Source organism: Mastacembelus armatus, chromosome 4 (assembly GCF_900324485.2).
Source record: "Mastacembelus armatus chromosome 4, fMasArm1.2, whole genome shotgun sequence".
In the NCBI taxonomy this organism is placed as follows: domain Eukaryota; kingdom Metazoa; phylum Chordata; class Actinopteri; order Synbranchiformes; family Mastacembelidae; genus Mastacembelus; species Mastacembelus armatus.
Window position 1 is genome coordinate 9,238,107 of NC_046636.1, and position 18,746 is coordinate 9,256,852.

Below are 18,746 nucleotides of genomic sequence, written 5' to 3' on the forward strand. Positions count from 1 at the left end.
TCAACCCAAGTACTTATTTTTTCAGTTTTCAACCATGTCTCACAATTTGCGGCAAAAAGAATTTAGACTGAAACTACAGACTCACTACGTCATTTTCTAACGGCAGAGAGTTAATTTTAGAAGGGAAAACAGTAGCGCAAGAATCAGTTATAGTTTACAGTTTATTCTAGGCAAGTATTTTGTAAACAACCCTTGGTTTTGCGGCCATCTAGCGTCAGTCTCGGGTATCTACACCTTTCGGTCCATGGAGTGACGTAATCGTTTCCGAGAATTCAGCCAATCAGCTGTCACTGGCGGGGACGATTTGAAATTGAAGCGGGCGAAAGCGGAAGAGAAGAAAAGGCAATAATAAACAAAAACATCCATGTTGGCTTAACGGTAGACATACGTAATTCACGTTTAACTAACCGCACTGACGTCTGCTTTAAATGCTTTTTATATAAGTTAGGCATAACTTTATTGTAGGTAATTTAGAGCAGAGTTGTCGTTAGCTAGCTAAAGTTAACCAGTAACTTACTTTTAGCAGCTGACCGCGATGTCGTTGTTTAGTGTACAAGCGAGGAAACATACGGCATATTACGATCATCTAATGTCAACATCAACGCTCAAAACACCGAGCAGAGAGCGAAAAGCACCAGACACAACGCTGGGCAAAAGTGAACTAACATCAGGAGACTCTGAAGACAGCAGGTCATCTGATAAAAGCAGACAGGTAAACAGGACTTATGTCATTTCTACGCTGTCAATGAGCGGCAGCGGGCAGCAGACTCCTTACCGGGGCCGACTCACGCTGCAGAGAAGGTCCAGGAGGAAAACTGGGGCTGAAATAGAGGAGAAACCGGTGGCGGAAAGCGGTCAGAGTACCACACCAGGTCCGGAGAAGAGACTCACCCTGCAGCGTAGGACCAGGACTCCCTCCATGGATAAAAGCGTACACAGGCAGCGTGGATTTAGTGGTACTGGCCTGCAGCCTACGCCGAAAGTTCTTGGTGACGCAAACAGTAGGACATCTGGATTATTCAGAACTAAGAGTTTAAGAGAAACTGCTACCAAGAGCAAAGGAAGAGAAACTGCTTCCCATGTGGAAACCCAAGAGAGGCTGGTGCAAGGCAAAAAGTTCTTCGCTTCTTCGTCTAACTCCACAGGCAGACAATTAGAGGATCAGACCCAAACTTTTAAAACCCCTACCAAAAAGACCCCTTTTGAGAAGATCGCTGCCAGGAGAGATGTGTTCGAAAGATTGGCAAAGAAAGAAGCGCCTAAACCAGTGCCAGTCAAATCTGCAAGTCTGGAAATGTCGAAATCCCGAGCACACCAAGCAGAAGACACTAAACCTTTCTCAGCTCCTCGAGTAAACAAGGAGTCCGCAGGTGTACCCAAGCCAAACACAGCGCAGCAGGTGATAAAGACCTCGAACGCAGGCCAAAAGGGAGACATGACCCAGGCCAGGACCTCCACGTTTGCTCCCGCTCCAGCAGCTACTCAGCACCCACTGTCCCATCCAAGTGAGGCTCTGAAGCAGCATGATTCCTTTAAGATGGAAAACAGTGCAGTGGCTGTGGCTGTGCGCGTTCGCCCTTTCAGTGCCAGGTTTGTAAAGCACTACCTACCTTTATTAAAATGGCTATATTGTCTGTCTGCAGTATAGGGTCTGGATGGCCATCAGTTACTGCTGACTTACCTGTTCAATTCAGACAAACATTGGTAGATATATGTATCAGCTATGCCAAATGGACTGAATGGGTATCTTCCAACTTCTGATTGACTGAACATACCTGATGCAGGTAATCAGCAGAGGGTAGAGCAGGGGCAGGTGGAAAACAAGCAGGGACCTCAAGAATCAGAATTGTTCACCCCTGGATTAGTGGACTGGCAAAAAAAAAAATCACTTAATCAGTAAAATAATTTTCCAGTTCTGTTGTATCAGTTGTGAGGATTTGCTGCTTTTCTTCTTTATGTGATGTGATTTGTAAACTTCCATCCATCCATCCATTTTCTATACCCGCTTATTCCTTTAACCAGGGTCACAGGGATCTGCTGGAGCCCATCCCAGCTCTGTTTTGGGTGAAAGGCAGGGGTACACCCTGGACAGGTCACCAGTCCATCACAGGGCCACATATAGACACATATAGACTTTAGAATTTAGAGTCACCAATCAACCTAACATGCATGTTTTTGGACTGTGGGAGGAAACCGAAGTACTCAGAGTAAACCCACGCAAGCACAGGGAGAACATGCATACTCCACACAGAATGGCCCAGTTGTTAACCCAAGACCTTCTTGCTTTGAGGCAATGCTGCTAACATCCACCATGCTGCCCATTTGTAAACTTATATTTACCAATTTGACATCCTCACCTTAGGCTTTAGAAAATTGTCATGGACATTTTCACATTTTATAGACCAAACAATCAATCAGCAAAATAATCAGCAGATGAGTTGATAATAAAAAGCAGCTACAGACTTTCTGGTAGACACAACCTTTTTCTCTGAAATAATGTCGTAAATATTTCTGCTCTGTCATAGGGAGAAAGCAGAGAAGGTGTTACAAGTCATCTTCATGAATGGCCAGGAGACCACTGTACAGCATCCAGAGACCAAACAGACCTACTGCTTCACCTATGACTTCTCCTTCTGCTCAGTGGATGAGGGCGAGCCCACGTTCGCCAGCCAGCAGACGGTGTATGAGACACTGGCCAGACCTCTGCTACTAAGGGCCTTTGAAGGGTTCAACACCTGCCTGTTTGCTTATGGCCAAACAGGCTCTGGGAAGTCGTACACGTGAGAATTTTTGCTTTTAGTTTACAACAGTAATCCTTTTGATTCACTTATTTTTGGTCTACTCATTTATTTTTGAAGTGGATGTTGTTTTGAAATTGTAATTTGTCACCTCTCAGTATGACACTTTTAAAATGCTGTTTTTGCAGGATGATGGGCTTTGGACAAGAGGCAGGGGTTATTCCACGGTTCTGCCAGGAGCTTTTTGATAGACTAGCCTCCATGGAAAATAATGAGGTAGATATCATATACATCCATTTATTGCTGTTTATTTTATTTTATAATTTTTAATGTTTTTTTTTTTTTTTGTTTTTTTTTTTTGTGATTATCTCAGGTCAAATGTCATGTAGAAATGAGCTACTTTGAAGTATACAATGAGAAGATCCATGACCTCCTGGTAACCAGAGATGAGCCAAACCAAAGAAGGATGCCTGTGAGTAGTTTGCAACAAACAGAAATATATTTAATAAAATTGAAAGTTATTAGTATATATTTATTTACCAATAATTTTAGTAATTTCAAGGTTTTATTGTAAATATGTGGCTGGCAGTTTGTAGAATTAGCTGATTCATAAACCAACCTTGCTGTCCAATTGAAAATGGAAAGTATTAGGACTTTCCTTGCTGCTAAATAAGATACTTGAAAATCCGTCACATTTCTGAGATGTATATAATATATAATCGATAATAACATGAATCTATCATGATAAAATCCAGTTGATTTGTGTTTCCAGCTAAGAGTGAGGGAACATCCAGTCCACGGTCCGTATGTTGCTGAGCTTTCTGCGTAAGAAAACCCTTTCTTACTTAGGCAACTCTATATTATAAAGGCCAAAAGAGAATCCTTGAACAGTGTATTGCAGAATTGCTCACTTTGCTATTTCTTCACAGGAATGTTGTGAGCTCTTACAATGACATTCAGGTAAGCTGAAACTGCTGCCAGATATTTTCTTCTTTCAGATCTCTGGCATTTAGGTAGCGCTCATATGAACAACGTTTAAAGAGTAAGCCAGTTTTGTGAAGTAGGTGTTGTCAGGTAGATTAAGAGCCCACATTAAAGAACAGACCTCAACATCTGACTGAATAATAATATGCTGGCACATTATAAAATACGTTTCATAGGCATCACAGATACTGTGCATCCAAAAATGCAGTATGTAAAAACAAATACTGATTCACGTGATGAATTACCGTTCAGTCACATTGTCTGTTTTAGGGATGGCTGGAGCTGGGCAACAAGCAGAGAGCTACAGCAGCTACAGGAATGAACGACAAGAGCTCCAGATCTCATTCTGTCTTCACCCTGGTTATGACCCAGACTAAGGTGTGGGCTCTTAACTTAACTGTATCCCAACAATGTGGAGAGTGTGCAATTTAACAGTTAATTCTTCAGGAAGACTAACTAACTTGAGCTTTCTTGTGTTTAAGCTGAATGTTACATATGGGTTTATATACAGACAGAGTTTGTGGAGGGAGAGGAACATGAACACAGTATTACCAGCAGGATCAACCTGGTGGACCTGGCAGGCAGTGAACGCTGTAACTCAGCCCAAACAACTGGAGACCGACTTAGGGTACACACACACACAAAAACACAAATACCATGCCATCATTGGTCACTGAAAACAAGAGTTTGCTTTTCTGCACTTCATATCATAGTCACTGAATATCTTCATGTTTTCCTTTTTCTCACAGTATAAGCAAATACCATATGAGCAAAGCAAATCCCGTAATTGTCAATTAGTAGAATTCCCTTTGGTTTCTGCAGTTTATAATCACTTTCAATTGACTCCTAAAACAAATCTTCTTATAGTAGGTCAAAGTTAATTCTAGGAATGATGAGGATGCATTTACATAATTCCATTTGCATGTGCACTTATTCAAAATAAAGCATTTTCTGTGTCATTATAGGAGGGCGCTAGTATCAATAAATCCTTGCTTACCCTTGGAAAAGTCATCTCAGCCCTGTCTGAACAGGCACTGACCAGTAAGAAGGTCTTTATACCCTACAGAGAGTCTGTCCTCACATGGTGAGAGATTTGTATGCTTATACACATGTAGCTGTTGTGGAACATAATGTTTTTTGTAAACTACCTTTAATAATCAATAAACTATCTATCTATCTATCTAATAGATTTTAAATAAGTAACATAAAGTTGTCCACAGTTTCATGAAATGTACCAACGTTGCATATGATAGGACAAAATTCATACATATACATGCATTTACAGTTATTTTAACATGGAAAATAAACATGTTCAAAATATTTTTTATGTTTTTTTTTTTCTTTTTAAGGACCCACAGTCCTTAAACAGATCAACATTTCTAATTTAAAAGCTTAATCCTGACAATGTTTTTGGTCCTCTGCAGGCTGCTGAAAGAAAGCCTCGGTGGTAACTCCAAGACAGCCATGATTGCCACAGTGAGCCCAGCAGGCAGCAATGTGGAAGAAAGCCTAAGTACTCTGCGCTATGCCCAACAGGCCCGCACGATTATTAATGTGGCCAAAGTCAATGAGGACACCAGTGCCAAGCTCATCAGAGGTCAGCCTTTAACTGGGTTTGATTATGAAGCGTGCACTTACTGTACACTTGCTACAAATGTTGCTGAAGTGGCCTCTATAATTTTAGGAACAATATAAATGTAGCTTGGGTGTGAACATAATTTGTGCAGTAGAACATCATCACAGCACAAAATCATGTTTTAGTGGAACAGAGCAAATTTTTCAACACTCCCTAATAGCCTAAATTATGTGCATATTCACAAGCTGATCAGAACCGTTATTTACTCTTTCTCGGTTTTCTGTCTGGTCATTAGCACCTTCATCATCTGAATCTCTTTGTTTCTGTCCCACTGTCTTTCTGTATGTTTTTCTTTTTCTTTATGTGCGGATGGCTGTCTTTCTATTCATGGCTTGCTCTTGATCTCCTTCTCTTCCACATACCCTCCTGTCTACCCATCTATCCATCAACAGCTTATGCACTACCCAGTTCAATTAAGGCCTGGCCCTAACCTTGCCTCTAGGCCATATTTATGCACTGTCTGCTGCACATGGCGGCTAACTGTCATGCAATTATTATTTTTCATAAGATGATTATGCTGCTGTTTGACATTTTTAGCACTAAGGGGAGCTCTTGCTGTGTTTTTTTTTTTTTCATCACCTGTCAGTGTGAGATACGCAAAGTGAATATGACTCAAACATTAGAAATCAGGTCAATGTTGCTCAATAAATTGTCTTCAGTAAGTGACACTGTTGGCCAGTTAACTGTCAAAATCTGAATATTTCGGTGGCCTCTGTTATACTCCTGTCTTCAGACACACTCTGTGGAACTTTTTTGCAGTTTTATATCGACTGGTATTTATTTAAGTTCATATTTGCTCAAAACTGCTGCATATGTTTTAGCTGTATAAAGCATTTTGGACAAACTTTGTGTGTGTGTGTGTGTGTTTGTGTGTTTTAGAGCTGAAGGCAGAGGTGGAGAAGCTACGAGCAGCCCAGATGAGCTCCCTGGGCATCGAACCAGAGAGAGTTAGACTGTTCCAACAGGAGATTGTCGCCCTGAAGAACAAACTCTGTCAGCAAGAGAGAGAAATGGTTGAGGCCAACAGGTCAGTGTTACTGCAAAACGTTGCCTTTTCATGCATATATGCTTTTTAAGACTTATATATATATTCCTATGACAGCAATACTATTTTTGTAACAATGTGCATGTATTTCATGTCTTGCATGGCGTGCATGTAACGCACCCTCTTGCATACTTTTAATTATCAGTCAATATGTAATTCAAAATTGGTGATACTAATATACAAAGCTTAACTTAATTAATTTAAGTTTTCTTTTATTTCATTTTCTGTCAGAGCATGGAGAGAGAAACTGGAACAAGCTGAAATTCGCAAACGTGAAGAGACCAAAGAGTTGCAGGTGAACACTACATGCCTAGTTCAGTTCTATCTGTTTTATTTATTTATATTTTTTTTATTTTACATATGTAGTACCTTGAATTTTAAGTGTCATGTGTCATCCTGAGTTTTCAGTGGTGTAGTAATCATAGACTTTGACAACATTAACCCAAAAAGTCAAAATAGAGAGTCCCCTTTTCTCACATGAATAACTTTTTATGTTAGCAAATAGTTTGGAAATAAATTACAAATCAGGAAAGATCTGTTTTCGAAGCGTCATTTGAAAAATTTTTGCTCTGTGTGGCCTCAGAAAGCAGGTGTGACATTCAAAGTGGACAACCGTCTTCCCAACCTAGTGAATCTGAATGAGGATCCCCAGCTTTCAGAGATGCTTCTCTATATGATTAAGGAGGGACGAACCACAGTGGGCAAACTAAAGTCTGACTCCACACATGACATCCAGCTGACTGGAGCCCTCATTGCTGACCAACATTGGTAATAATAGAAATTCCTACAGGAGTGTGAAGATGCTAGTGGCAGGAGCAGTTTCCTTTTGTATGACTAGTGGATAGTATGTGGTCTGTTTGCAGGCTGTAATATATTGTTTTAATACTGAGAGTGATGCTTATTAATTGTGATTACTGTTATAAATGATTTGAGGAGCCATATCTTTCTACTCTATATGTTTGTTTGTTTTTTTAGCAGAACAGGCATTTATTCATTTATTTAATTTATCCATTCATTCATTCATTTTATTTATTTTTTTAGTATTATATCCAACATACACGGAACTGTCAGCATCGTTCCCATGAAAAATGCCAAAACCTTTGTAAATGGAAACCTAATCTCTGAATCCACTGTCCTACATCATGTAAGTACACCAGACTGACCTCCTATCCCATCTTAAGTTTGGCATCATACCACATGGTAACTAACAGTGAGATCTTTGCAATGGCTTGTTTCCTGCTTGTTTTTTAAGTGAATTAGTGTATTTTTTATTTTCTTTTTGCTATGAATGAACTTTTCTCCTGTATGTGTGTTTTACAGGGCGATAGGGTGATTCTAGGTGGAGACCACTACTTTCGTTTCAATCATCCAGCAGAGGTACAGTCTGGGAAGCGTGTGTCATGCTGGACAAATGGGGGAGATGGCCACAAAGACTTTGAATTCGCCAAAAATGAGCTTCTGGTGGCCCAAAGAGCTCAGTGAGTGCAGAAGAGCAGATAAAAAGAATATAATCGGAGTGCATCGGCCTCCTTTTTAAAGTGTTTTTCCTGGTCTGCATGTTTTTTCACCAATCTAATAATCAAAATAAGAATTCCCCTCAAGCCATTGTTGTGTTTCAGGTTGGAAGCAGAAATTGAAGAAGCCCATTTGAAGGCAAAAGAGGAGATGATGCAGGGAATCCAGATGGCAAAAGAGTTGGCCCAAAAGGAGCTGTCTGATCAGAAGGCTCTGTATGAAGACAGGATCCGAGCTTTGGAGAGAGAGCTGGTACACAAGACATTCCCTGCTAGTTTTTAAGACTAAACATTTTACAGTTTCTCATCTCTTTACACTGTATTTTAAATTCAGCTTACTGAATCTGTTTGATACTTTCACTGGTGATTTGTTAACATTTTACAGCTCAGTTAACATAAAGGTGTTACCAACTGATAAAACAATCACTACACATTTATATCATTGTCTATTTTCTTAAGACTTGTACACTGTATTACAAATATAGGGTTATGTAAAAGTTCATGTATATTGTTACACCCTGTCTTTTTGTGCAGTCAGTATTACATAATGCCTAAATATCATTAATTCAGAACAAGGAAAATGAGTGGAAGCATCAACAGGAGTTAGACCAGCAGAAGGTGGCCAGTCAGATGGCAGAGCTGAAGATGGCCAAGCTGGAACTGGAACAGGAGGTGGACACCCACAAGAAACACCTCCGTCTGCACATGGAGGCCCAGGTGAGGGCACAGAGCAGCACCTGGGAGGGTTAAATTTCTTCTTCCATTTAACTGTTGTGAGTTCCTCTGAAGTTGTTTTTGTTCTTGTCAGTTTTTTTTTTTCAAAGTTATGTACCTCTTTACATAACCTCTAGATTTTCTGCTAGTGCAATAATTCATATGTGTGAACCATTAAGTACTCTTGACAACACCAGGGAAGTCCGCATGTGCCTTTTTGTGAGTCTCAAAGCGTAAATGTTTCTTGGAAACAAAATGAATTGTGACATGATGTAAGATTCTGAGAGTGCCGTAATTGTTTGTGTTTGCTGATGGAAGATTGTAACAGACCTAGGTCATCACAGCTGTATTGTTCCATTTTCCCAGTTGCCAAATATCTCAGTGATGACTTTCATTTCTCACTTTGTGGCATGTTTGCACTGGGTAAGAGATAAGATATTAGATCAACTTTATTGATCCCTGATGAAAGTTCAGGTAGTCTTGTACTGAAAGTAATAAGTAATAAAAGTAGGTAGTAACAGGTATGAGTGCATCTGTAATAAGATCCGGCACAAGCAGCTTTGAATATTAAGCTGATCAGCTGATCAGCTAACCTATTTTTTTCCTCTGGAAGAGACATTGTCCTACTAAATACTAACTTGACCTCAAGTTAGAGATTCAGTTGACATTATGAGAAGAAAAAGCATGCCATTTTAAACAAACCTCATTTCCCTCAGCTTTCTGCATTTTTCTTTTTCCTAATCCTGAAAAGTCACTCTACAGGAAATCTAAACTTTCCTCTAAGCATAAACAACATCATCTCTTTTATGTGCTCAGTTTCATGCTTTGTGACGATCTCAAATTCATGTTTAACTGATGAGCCATTTGGGATATGTTATGAGTTGTGGTGGAGCTTGGATTGTGGCATTTTTACATTATTATGATTCACTCCAGGTGATGGAGGAACACCGTGTCTGTCAAGCAAGGATTGTTGAGGCCCTTGAGGACGAGAAGAGAAAGCTCAGCAAAGAGTTAGATGAGATGCAAAAGAAAAGAGCTTTAAGGGAAAACCACTCTGCACAAAATGGTAAGGTCTTTCAGCTCACTGGTACATAAAAGAGTTAGGAACTCTGCTAAGAATTCACATGATTCTGTATTAACAGCATTTCAGATGGAGTAGAGTAAGCCATTCCACTGCACCTTTGCAGCACAGTGCGATAATTATCCTAGAATCTCATACTAAGTAGCTTTTGACTAGTGTCCTTGCAACGAACCTTAAAGTAAGAATACTATTATTTTTAATGGTGGATAAGCTAGGTCACATTATTTAAACATCTTCCATAAAGTGCTATCAAATCTGACTGAAATAGAACAGCATCTGACTCAGATCAGCTTTGACACGGGGCTCTTGGTTGTGGTAGAGTGAGAGTTTTTTATTTTTGTGTTGCAGTTTGTCCACAGTGGGATGCCATGAAATTGTCTTTGATGATTGAGGAAGCCAATAAGATCAGTGCTAAACTGAAGAAACATACAGTCTTCAGCAGGTATGAAAGGATTTCTTTGTTGAATCTTTCCACCTTATTTATTGACATTGGAAATGCTATGCCTTAAAGTACTTGTTTTAAAAAGATTTTATTTATTTATGTGTTTAGGTTCCAGAAATCATCAAATCAAAATATTTGTCTGTTACTTTTTTTTTTAGTGAGCCTTTCCTCAATAATGGCTTTCTGACTTTAACTTGATATTGTAAATGAAATCATATTCTGGCATCATCATTTGACCCTGTACTTTTATAGACATGAAAGCTCTGACAACAAGAATCTGGGCCAAGGTGGTCTGCTGCAGGTGCGGGTTCAAAACACAAAACTGGGAATCTCCACATTTTGGAGCCTTGAGAAGTTCCAGAACAACATGGCCTCCTTGAGGGAACTTGAGCAGGTTTGCCTTATATTTATTTATGACTTAAGAGATTACTCTTACTTTTTAATTTAATTAATAAATGCATGTCATGTTCAGCTATCTAAAGCAACTAGAACCTATTCCTGACATTACACTACCCTGTTACCTCAAAGCAAAGAGGCGGTGGGAACATATTTTCTTTGTTTGGGGCAACGAAGGAAACGGATAAACCAAAGACATAGGCAACAGATGGCTTGGAAAGAATAACTTGCCATTAGGTACAAATGTCTTCTCAAGATGTTTTAAACTTTTTTTTAGCCAGTTTTCTTCAATTGGCTCAAGCTGCTGCTGATCTTCTTTGTATGAAGTCACCATCATCATCTAATACTCTCAGAAACCTGAATCTCATAATGATGAACCCAATGAAATGAGTAGACTCATGATGAAGCTGAGTACCAATAAAATACTTCAATTCATAGGAAGCTTATCATTGCTTATTTGATTTGTTTTGAATTTGACCAGTACTCTAATAAGCTAATGGTTGATGCCTGTTTAGTAAACCATTTTCAGCCAGCCAGCCTCTGCATATTCAGTCTGACATCAGCTCAAGTGCAGCTGCCAATTTCCCAGGTGTTTGACCTCACTGACAGTCCAGAATGGGTTGTTTTATGTCTGACAGAGGGATGCTGCCTCAGTTGGCTGTGCTTTTCTCATTAAGTTGAGTAAATGAGACTGGTCATGTCAGCAGTAGTTTACTCTCCGCAGGGGGATTCCACCTCTAAAGATGACGATGTGTTTTATGACCCTGATGATGAGTGGGAGCAAGATATATCGGCCTCCTCTGCCTCCACATCCTCCTTCTCTCGCCGAAGGTAATTATCCAACCTCTTCCTCTCTTCCCCCATCCACAAGTCCCTCTTTCCACCACCTTACATTTAGATTTGATTTTAATCGAATCAGCTGGTACTGTGTTCTTGTCCAACTCTTTGAAATGTGCTAGTGAGCAAAGGCATGCAGAGTCGGTTGGAAGTAAAGGATTGTCTCTGCCCACCATACTGAATTTCCACAGTGCCAAGGGCTTAGATGGACTGTGTTTTTGCTTTTATAGTATGTCTACAGACCTCATGCTCAACTTTTTTTAATGTGAAAAATGTGTTGTGGCAAATGGATGTATATGGAAAGTTAAAAGATATGTGGATGGAACACAAAAATATTTTTTGTCAAACAGTTTGGAAGATTTAGTTTGTTTTCACAAAATCCTCCTAGTTTCCACTAATGTGATTTATAGCCTGGCATGTATTTTTCACATCCAACACATCCTCCTTTCTTTCATGAAAAAATTAATGTGAAGTTGCTGCCCACAGCAAATTTTCCTCTTTATTCTTTTTCCTCTGTTTATTAATTTGATTTCCATGAAGACCAGGCCAAGGGGTTTAGAAAGGGAAAGGACACTAAGGGTCCCTTTGTTTCTCCCTCTACAACCCATAATCCAAACACACCTGTGCTAAATGCAGAACCCCCAGTATTTTCCCTTCACATTGTTGTTATTCTTGTCAAGCATCTTTATGGTGTTTCTGGTGGTGCCTGAACTACCAGCAGACTCGGCCAAATCAAACATAGTACACAGTATGTGGTTCTCTCTTACTTTTTCTGTCTCTGGCTCCATTAAACCCATGCCTAAGCCTCATGACCATCATGGCTGCTTACTGACCTTCCCATCTCTTCTCATAAGTAAAGTTTATTCTCCTGCTGAACTCATTTAACCTTTGTAAACATCAGTTTGACTTGTATTCTAGCAAAAATAATACTGGTTACATTTACAACCTGATCACCAGAGTTACGTCCAAAGCCTGTCAAAGATGCATTGTCTACATTAATAAGAGCACATACCAATGTCTTCATAACAAAGTCAGCTCTGATCCAGTAAGGAAATCCGCAAAAATGAAAACAATGACAGGCAGTACAAACAGTCACAGACTTTTTAACAGTGGTTTTTTGCAGTGTTATTTGCAAAACGAAAATACAGGCAAAGCCTGAGTGTAATTGCTTGTTCAACTAATACTGTTATAAATGTCCTTGGAGCACACACCAAATTTATTCTCACTGCACTGGAGCAGAAATGCTGTCAAGTCAAATCACAGGGTTTTTCTTCTGCCTTGTTTTGGGATCAGGAGCAGAAGTTTGCTGAAGAGCAGAAGGATCTCTGGGCGTCTCTATGAGATTCGGGTCCATCCAATTCAGAGTCTTCACAATAGCTCCTCACAGTCTGCTGGTAAGGTGCTGAACAAAATTAATAATTTTCAGTTTTCTGATTGATGCCATATTTTCACTGATGTGGAAGTAAAGTAAAGAAAATCTGGTTTTGATGAACAGAGGGGCAGAAGGGTATAGCCTGTTTTATTCATACAAAAAGCTGAATTGGTAAACTGCTATGCCATTACACAGATTTAAAGGTTAGGGAATTAAAAGCAATGAAATGTTATTGCTTTTAAAGACAGGTTACTACCCTTACTATGACACACTTGTAAGAATGATGTTTAATGATGTCATCTTTGCACATTCCAACTATTCTCCAAGGCTTGATGGGTGTTGCGAAACCTCCCTCCACTCATTCCAGCAGCAAAGACTCTGCCATACCTAGCCTCTGTAAGGAACTGATTGGTCAGTCAGTGGCCCGTCTGCGTGATTGTAGTGGGACAGAGGAGAGCATGGCAGACAGGATGGTCTCTGATCTCAACCTGGTGTATGTGGCAATCCAAACCATATATGAACTATATGACAGCCTGGATGAAGACAGCCAGGACAATGGTGAGAGTTAGTCATATTTTTTAAAATTTATTTTTTTTAACTTTTTAAAAAAAATTTTTTTTTATACAGGACCAGAGAAGCAAACTGGTACTTTGGTTTCAGTATTTAGTTTATTAGTAGTCAAAGTTATTAGATAGGTGACTATAGGCAGGCTATGAATAGAAAATGCCACTTTATAGTTTTTTTTATTTAGACCGAATTATTTCAAATTGCGCAGACAACTTAAATAAAACTTAAGGGTGTTGGAATGAGTTCTGGATTTTTCATTTCACTTAGCTTGACCATTTTCATTTTTTCTGATTTACTGTTCAGGTGTATTTGAGGCAAACTTATTATGGCTTTTTTTTTTCCCCTGCAGTGTTTGTGTGTAACTTGGTGGCCCAGACTCAACTGCTCAGAGGCACCACAGCCATAGAGTGTGCAGTGTTTGTTACCATGCAGTGGCTGGGCAGTGTTAAACCCTCCTCCGGCCTGCTTTACACCATCGCTGACGAACTTAAGACCCAGGTCAAAAAGATGGGAGGATTCTTCCAAATGCTCATTCAGGTACACATACTGATATTACCACCACTGTAAATGATATTATGCTTTTCATGGTGTGTGCAGTATATAAATGAGTTGAAAAGACTGCAAAATCTGAGCTAAAAAATGATTTTCAATTTAGTGTAGTTTGGGCAGGGGTAGCTAATCAAAATGCAGGGCATTGATTGATTGGTCTTAGCTCTGAGCTGTTTTAGGACTGTCTATGGAAATGGCCAGGTAGAGGGAAATCTCAACCTTGAGCCCCAAACAGACCATGAATATATGGAAAATAAATATAAATTCCTTACTAGCCTCAGCACCTAAACACACAATTTTCCCCTCACACCACTGATTTTTCAGTCTCTAGTATTTATTTATTTTTTAACCAACTCTTCAGACTATGTCAACCATTTTTTGCCTTGCTTGCATTGAGTCAATATCAAATTCATTTTAATTCAGCGTGTTTATAATTTCAGTAAATATCAAGTCAGTGCAAATTAACTAAAATCTTCTCCCCATCCAGGGTTGTGAATCTGAGATCACTTCAATGGTGACGGAGGCATGGAGGAAGAGCAGTCAGTGCTTGGATGCAGCATTGTTTGCACTTGGCCATCTGGCAGCAGTGACAGGCATGCCGTTGGATGCTGTGGAGCTGGGTGCCCAGGCCAGTGGCAAGGTAATAGCATTAATACCGCAGCAGCTGCAAATTCTGGTTAGGCTCTGGGGTTTGGTGTAATCAGGCCCCCACTCTATGATACCAGAGAATGGAATATTAGCAGTGTGTATCTCAGAGCATGGAAGATATTAGGAGGTGGGGGCTTAGTGAGCCAAATGGCATGTGTGACTTGTTGATGTACAAATGTAGTGGTGTCTCAGAGTATATCATAAATTCTGAGTACCAGCATGTGTTAGCTAAAGAAATGTAGAAACTCACCAATAGAAATGTTTAAACTGGTTTGGAAGATTCCTATTTTGCCAAATAGGTGATCTCTAGGAAAATGATGTGAAGCCAAGTATGTCAAAAAGGAGGATAAAAAGGACATGTTGGCTGATATCACATTATTACATATATACTGGTATTAGTGTACACTCCAGCTGATAAGTAGTAAGAAATGCAGAAATAGGTTTGAGGTTATTTAGAGGCAATATTTCCTCATAATACCTCATGTTGACCAAAAGCGAATAGCTCCATTTATTTATTTATTTATTTATTTATTTATTTACATTGTAAACTATCCAACTTGATATATCTCTTGGACACAAGATGGTATCAAAATAATACAATAATATATGTCTGTGGTTTCATATGATTACATCTTTTCAGCCATCAGTGGTATTATGTCTGCTGAAGGGGACCAAAAAGGGCATCCACTCTCTTTTAGAGGAGAGCCTCACCATCACCAGGGAAATGCTAAGAGAGGCTCAGTTGGCCTATCCCACCAACCCAGTAAGAGATCATACTGTGACTTTATTAAATATTGTGTTCTTGTTCACCTGCCTGTCATTTGTTGCTGGGTAATGGTATTTAGCTAAATTATGCCGTTGCACTGTCATGGTTAAATAATTTTTGTGAATATTTTTTAAAAAAGAGGTGTCACCTTTCATAAACCATTTCTGCTCACAGGTCATGCAGGGCCTAAAATCCAAGGCACTTGACTTAGCCCGCTCTCTGCAGAGCTACATGCATTGTCATGTCACGGTAAGTTTCAGTAGTACAAATTAGTACAAACTACAACCTAGGAGACATTGAAATATGATCAAAATATTTCTTTCACCCGATTACTAAAATCATTAACATATTCAAAAGGCTTAGAATTCAGTTTACTATAAAACTACATACATCAGCTTAATGGTGTCATTGAATTGCCTAAATCAAACCCACCTGAAGTATTACTCCATTACTTTTCTATGATATTATTTTATTTATTTTTTTATTATAGTTTATCAGTAATTAAATTCTAGGTAAAAAAAATAAATAAAGATGAAAAATGGTTAAAATGAATGATTTAGATTAATGGCATTAGCTATCAGCTATGCACAGCTTCATTACCAAAAAATATGTGTGTTTGTGTGGGTAAACCAGGACTGAAAGACAAAGTACAGGCCTAGCAAAGCTTCCCTGGATTTTTAAAGGTTAAAAACAATCTTCCATCTTGACACAGGCTTAAATGTTACAGATTAATGCCCATTACCACAGCAGCTCCGTTAAGATGCCACTCAGCCTTTATTGCTCCTGTAAAGCTCAATGCTCTGTAGGCTTATCTCTCTGCAGTCGCCCCTCGACGATCATTCAGGTAATGAATGTGTTGAATGAAGTGGCATCAGTCACAGCTAACGGGCTTGTTTGCCGTTATCTTAGCCACACAAACTAGCAGTTTTTTTTTGTTAAAACCAATCATTGACACATATAGGTACACTGTGTTATTGTAGTCAAATAACCCTGAGTTATAGCTCAAAGCAACTACTTTCATGGTGAAATTTGAACTAACTAATATGACTGTGTATTGTGTATATTGTAACAAACATTGACAAAACAATGTTGTCAAAATATACATGAAAATGAAAAAAAAAAAACAATTTAAGGAGTAATAAAATGACCATTTCAGTTATTATTGAAAATGGACAGAAAGGATTGATTTTTACATCTGTACTAATTTAAGTTATTTTCATGGTGTATTAATGTGCATTAATTGCTGCAATATTGAAGGAGGGCATCAGGTTTAGTCACAGGAAAAGACACCTCGCCATGGAAGACCCATTTACTACAACAGTAGCAACTGTGTGCATTTTTACAAGAAAAATGTATGTTGACCATTGGTATGTTCTTTTATTTCTGTGTTTTGATTTGTAATCTGTGTTTGTTGCATTGTAACAAAGTACTGCTTATGTACTCTATTTTTGGGTGTGTTTAATCAGGAGAGAGAGTCTGACCCAGGAGAAGTGGAGGAAGGGCAGGAAGAGGCCTCAGCATCCTATTTACAGTCACTGAGGACTACATCGACCAAATTGTTCCAGCTGAATCTGGCCATCAAACATCTGCATTCCTGTCTGTCTACTGCCCTACGAGGTAAAGCCTCTGACATGCACATACTTTGGGTGTTTACCTGAGTCTTGCTCAGTGACTTGCACTGTTAACATCTTTAGTTCGGTAGAGTTCAACAATATACCAAAAGTCAAAGCCAGTTGTTCTTGCTTGTTGTCCCTCACTTTTTCAGTTCATTATCTTGTGCATTCTGTGAATGCATAGTTAGCTATAATAAAGTGACAACTCCAGACAAAATGCCAAGCCTTATTAGTAAAGTTTAATAGGTATTTTATTACAGCTTTTCTCAATCAAGTCTTATTCAGTTTTACAGTATGTGTCCTAACATGACTTAAACTACTTCTATCCCTGCTAGCAATTTTGTCTTGGATAAATACTATAGATTTTTCTGGGCTGCAGTTCTCCAACCTGACTGTCAACCTCATTCCAGGAAAAGACAAAGACTTCAACCTCAGCAGCTGCAAAGAGCTGATCTCCTCCTGTGCTAAGGCTGTTGATGAGTTGATCATGGGTCTGTGTGAGAAGGGAACATCAGTGCTATCCCTGCAGCTTCCCTGTCATCAGAGTATCATAGCTGCACGAGATGAGCTCCACTTTGCCCTGCAGTCGCTGTCTTCCTCCTGGAATCATCATGATGCAGGAGAGGGACAAAGCTCTGCTGCTCCAGATAAGAGTACAGCAGACAATAACTTGGCTGAAGAGAGTGCCACCCCTCGCAGTTCTGTGAGAAATCGAGTCACAAATAAGATGGTGTACACTCTCCCTCCAGGTGTGTCCTCCAAAGGCAGCCCACACTGGGTGTAATGTGTTACTATATGTTAGTCTCTAATGATTTGGCCATATCATGTAGGATTTAAAGTAAAAAATTAACTCTTGACACTGAGAAAACTTTGAAGTCAACCTCCTGCTGGTAATAACAAATGGGTTAAGGGTATACAAGAGACTGTTTTAGTGTTACTATTCAGGTTGATAAAAAGTTGGTTATATTCACACTTTTACAATCAACTCACTACATATGTACGCGTCACTTCTGATGTAAATACCGTATTAGTTAAGATGTAGCATGAAACATAAGTATTTGCTTCTGTGTTTTAAAGCTATTTTGGATTCAGAGATTTGGACAAAGACCTCAGTCACTAGAAAGTGTAGAGTTTAAAAGAGTTATTCATGATGGATAAACACAATTAGGATGACTCATTGGCTGTAAGCAAACTCCTCACTACTGCTGTACTTGGCCTGTTGTACTATATTTTTTACAGAGCCCAGTAAATTCTTTGTTGCGTTTTTTTTTTTTTTATTGATCCAAACATGCAGCATTTCAACATGTGAGTGTCAGTGTTTTATAAAAGAAATAATGGAAGACTTTGTTCCTGTTTTCCTTTTGTGTGTGATTTTTTACTTGTATGAAGAAATGGTCTGTTATTTGCACTCGGGAGAGACTTCTATACTCAGGGTTTCTTCTTCATATGTGTACTTTTAATAAATCAGTATTTTATGTCCTTTTAGTCTTCTGTATCACATGGTTGATGATGTCAAAATAACATAGAGGATGGTACTTCTACAATAAATTTATATGACTTGATTTGACAAGAGTCCTAATTTCTCATATTGCAAACCTGTTTAAGAGAACATTCATATACATTCTGAATTTCTCCAATGGGGAAGAATAAAGTATCTATCTAGCTATCTATGTTCTCCAACTGGTCTTGTCTTCCTTGTATTTTCAAAACTAAAATTTTGAAGGAAGGATTTCCTCTTTTCTTTGCAGCTGGGGAAACCCCACATTTTTTTTCCCCTGACCTCAGACTACCTGCGGAGCTGTGGGAGCCCTTAGTAGTCGTGGGACCACACAGACTTTATTTTA

The 18,746-nt window shown here is 39.0% G+C and overlaps 1 protein-coding gene across 1 annotated transcript; it reads left to right on the forward strand.

Moving 5' to 3' along the window:
• Nucleotides 1–293: 293 nt before the first annotated feature.
• Nucleotides 294–18,329, forward strand: kif14 (kinesin family member 14). The gene is made up of 29 exons (XM_026323789.2): nt 294–1,590; nt 2,526–2,780; nt 2,927–3,014; nt 3,112–3,210; nt 3,511–3,563; nt 3,668–3,698; nt 3,993–4,100; nt 4,234–4,350; nt 4,688–4,806; nt 5,147–5,319; nt 6,238–6,385; nt 6,635–6,698; nt 6,987–7,171; nt 7,445–7,547; nt 7,724–7,881; nt 8,023–8,170; nt 8,488–8,634; nt 9,565–9,697; nt 10,061–10,154; nt 10,407–10,548; nt 11,275–11,381; nt 12,681–12,781; nt 13,087–13,317; nt 13,676–13,863; nt 14,363–14,515; nt 15,164–15,286; nt 15,464–15,538; nt 16,756–16,906; nt 17,313–18,329. Exons 1-29 carry the CDS (start codon nt 536–538, stop codon nt 17,684–17,686), a joined length of 4,923 nt encoding a protein of 1,640 aa, XP_026179574.1. The 5' UTR covers nt 294–535; the 3' UTR covers nt 17,687–18,329.
• Nucleotides 18,330–18,746: the final 417 nt, after the last annotated feature.

What these genes read in the sequence shown, in the direction of transcription:
- kif14 (XM_026323789.2), top strand. Translation starts at nt 536, where the DNA reads ATGTCGTTGTTTAGTGTACAAGCGAGGAAACATACGGCATATTACGAT. An exon ending in TAGCTCCTCACAGTCTGCTG is followed by an intron (nt 12,782 to 13,086) that starts GTAAGGTGCTGA and finishes CTATTCTCCAAG; the next exon opens with GCTTGATGGGTGTTGCGAAA. An exon ending in TGAAGACAGCCAGGACAATG is followed by an intron (nt 13,318 to 13,675) that starts GTGAGAGTTAGT and finishes TTTCCCCTGCAG; the next exon opens with TGTTTGTGTGTAACTTGGTG.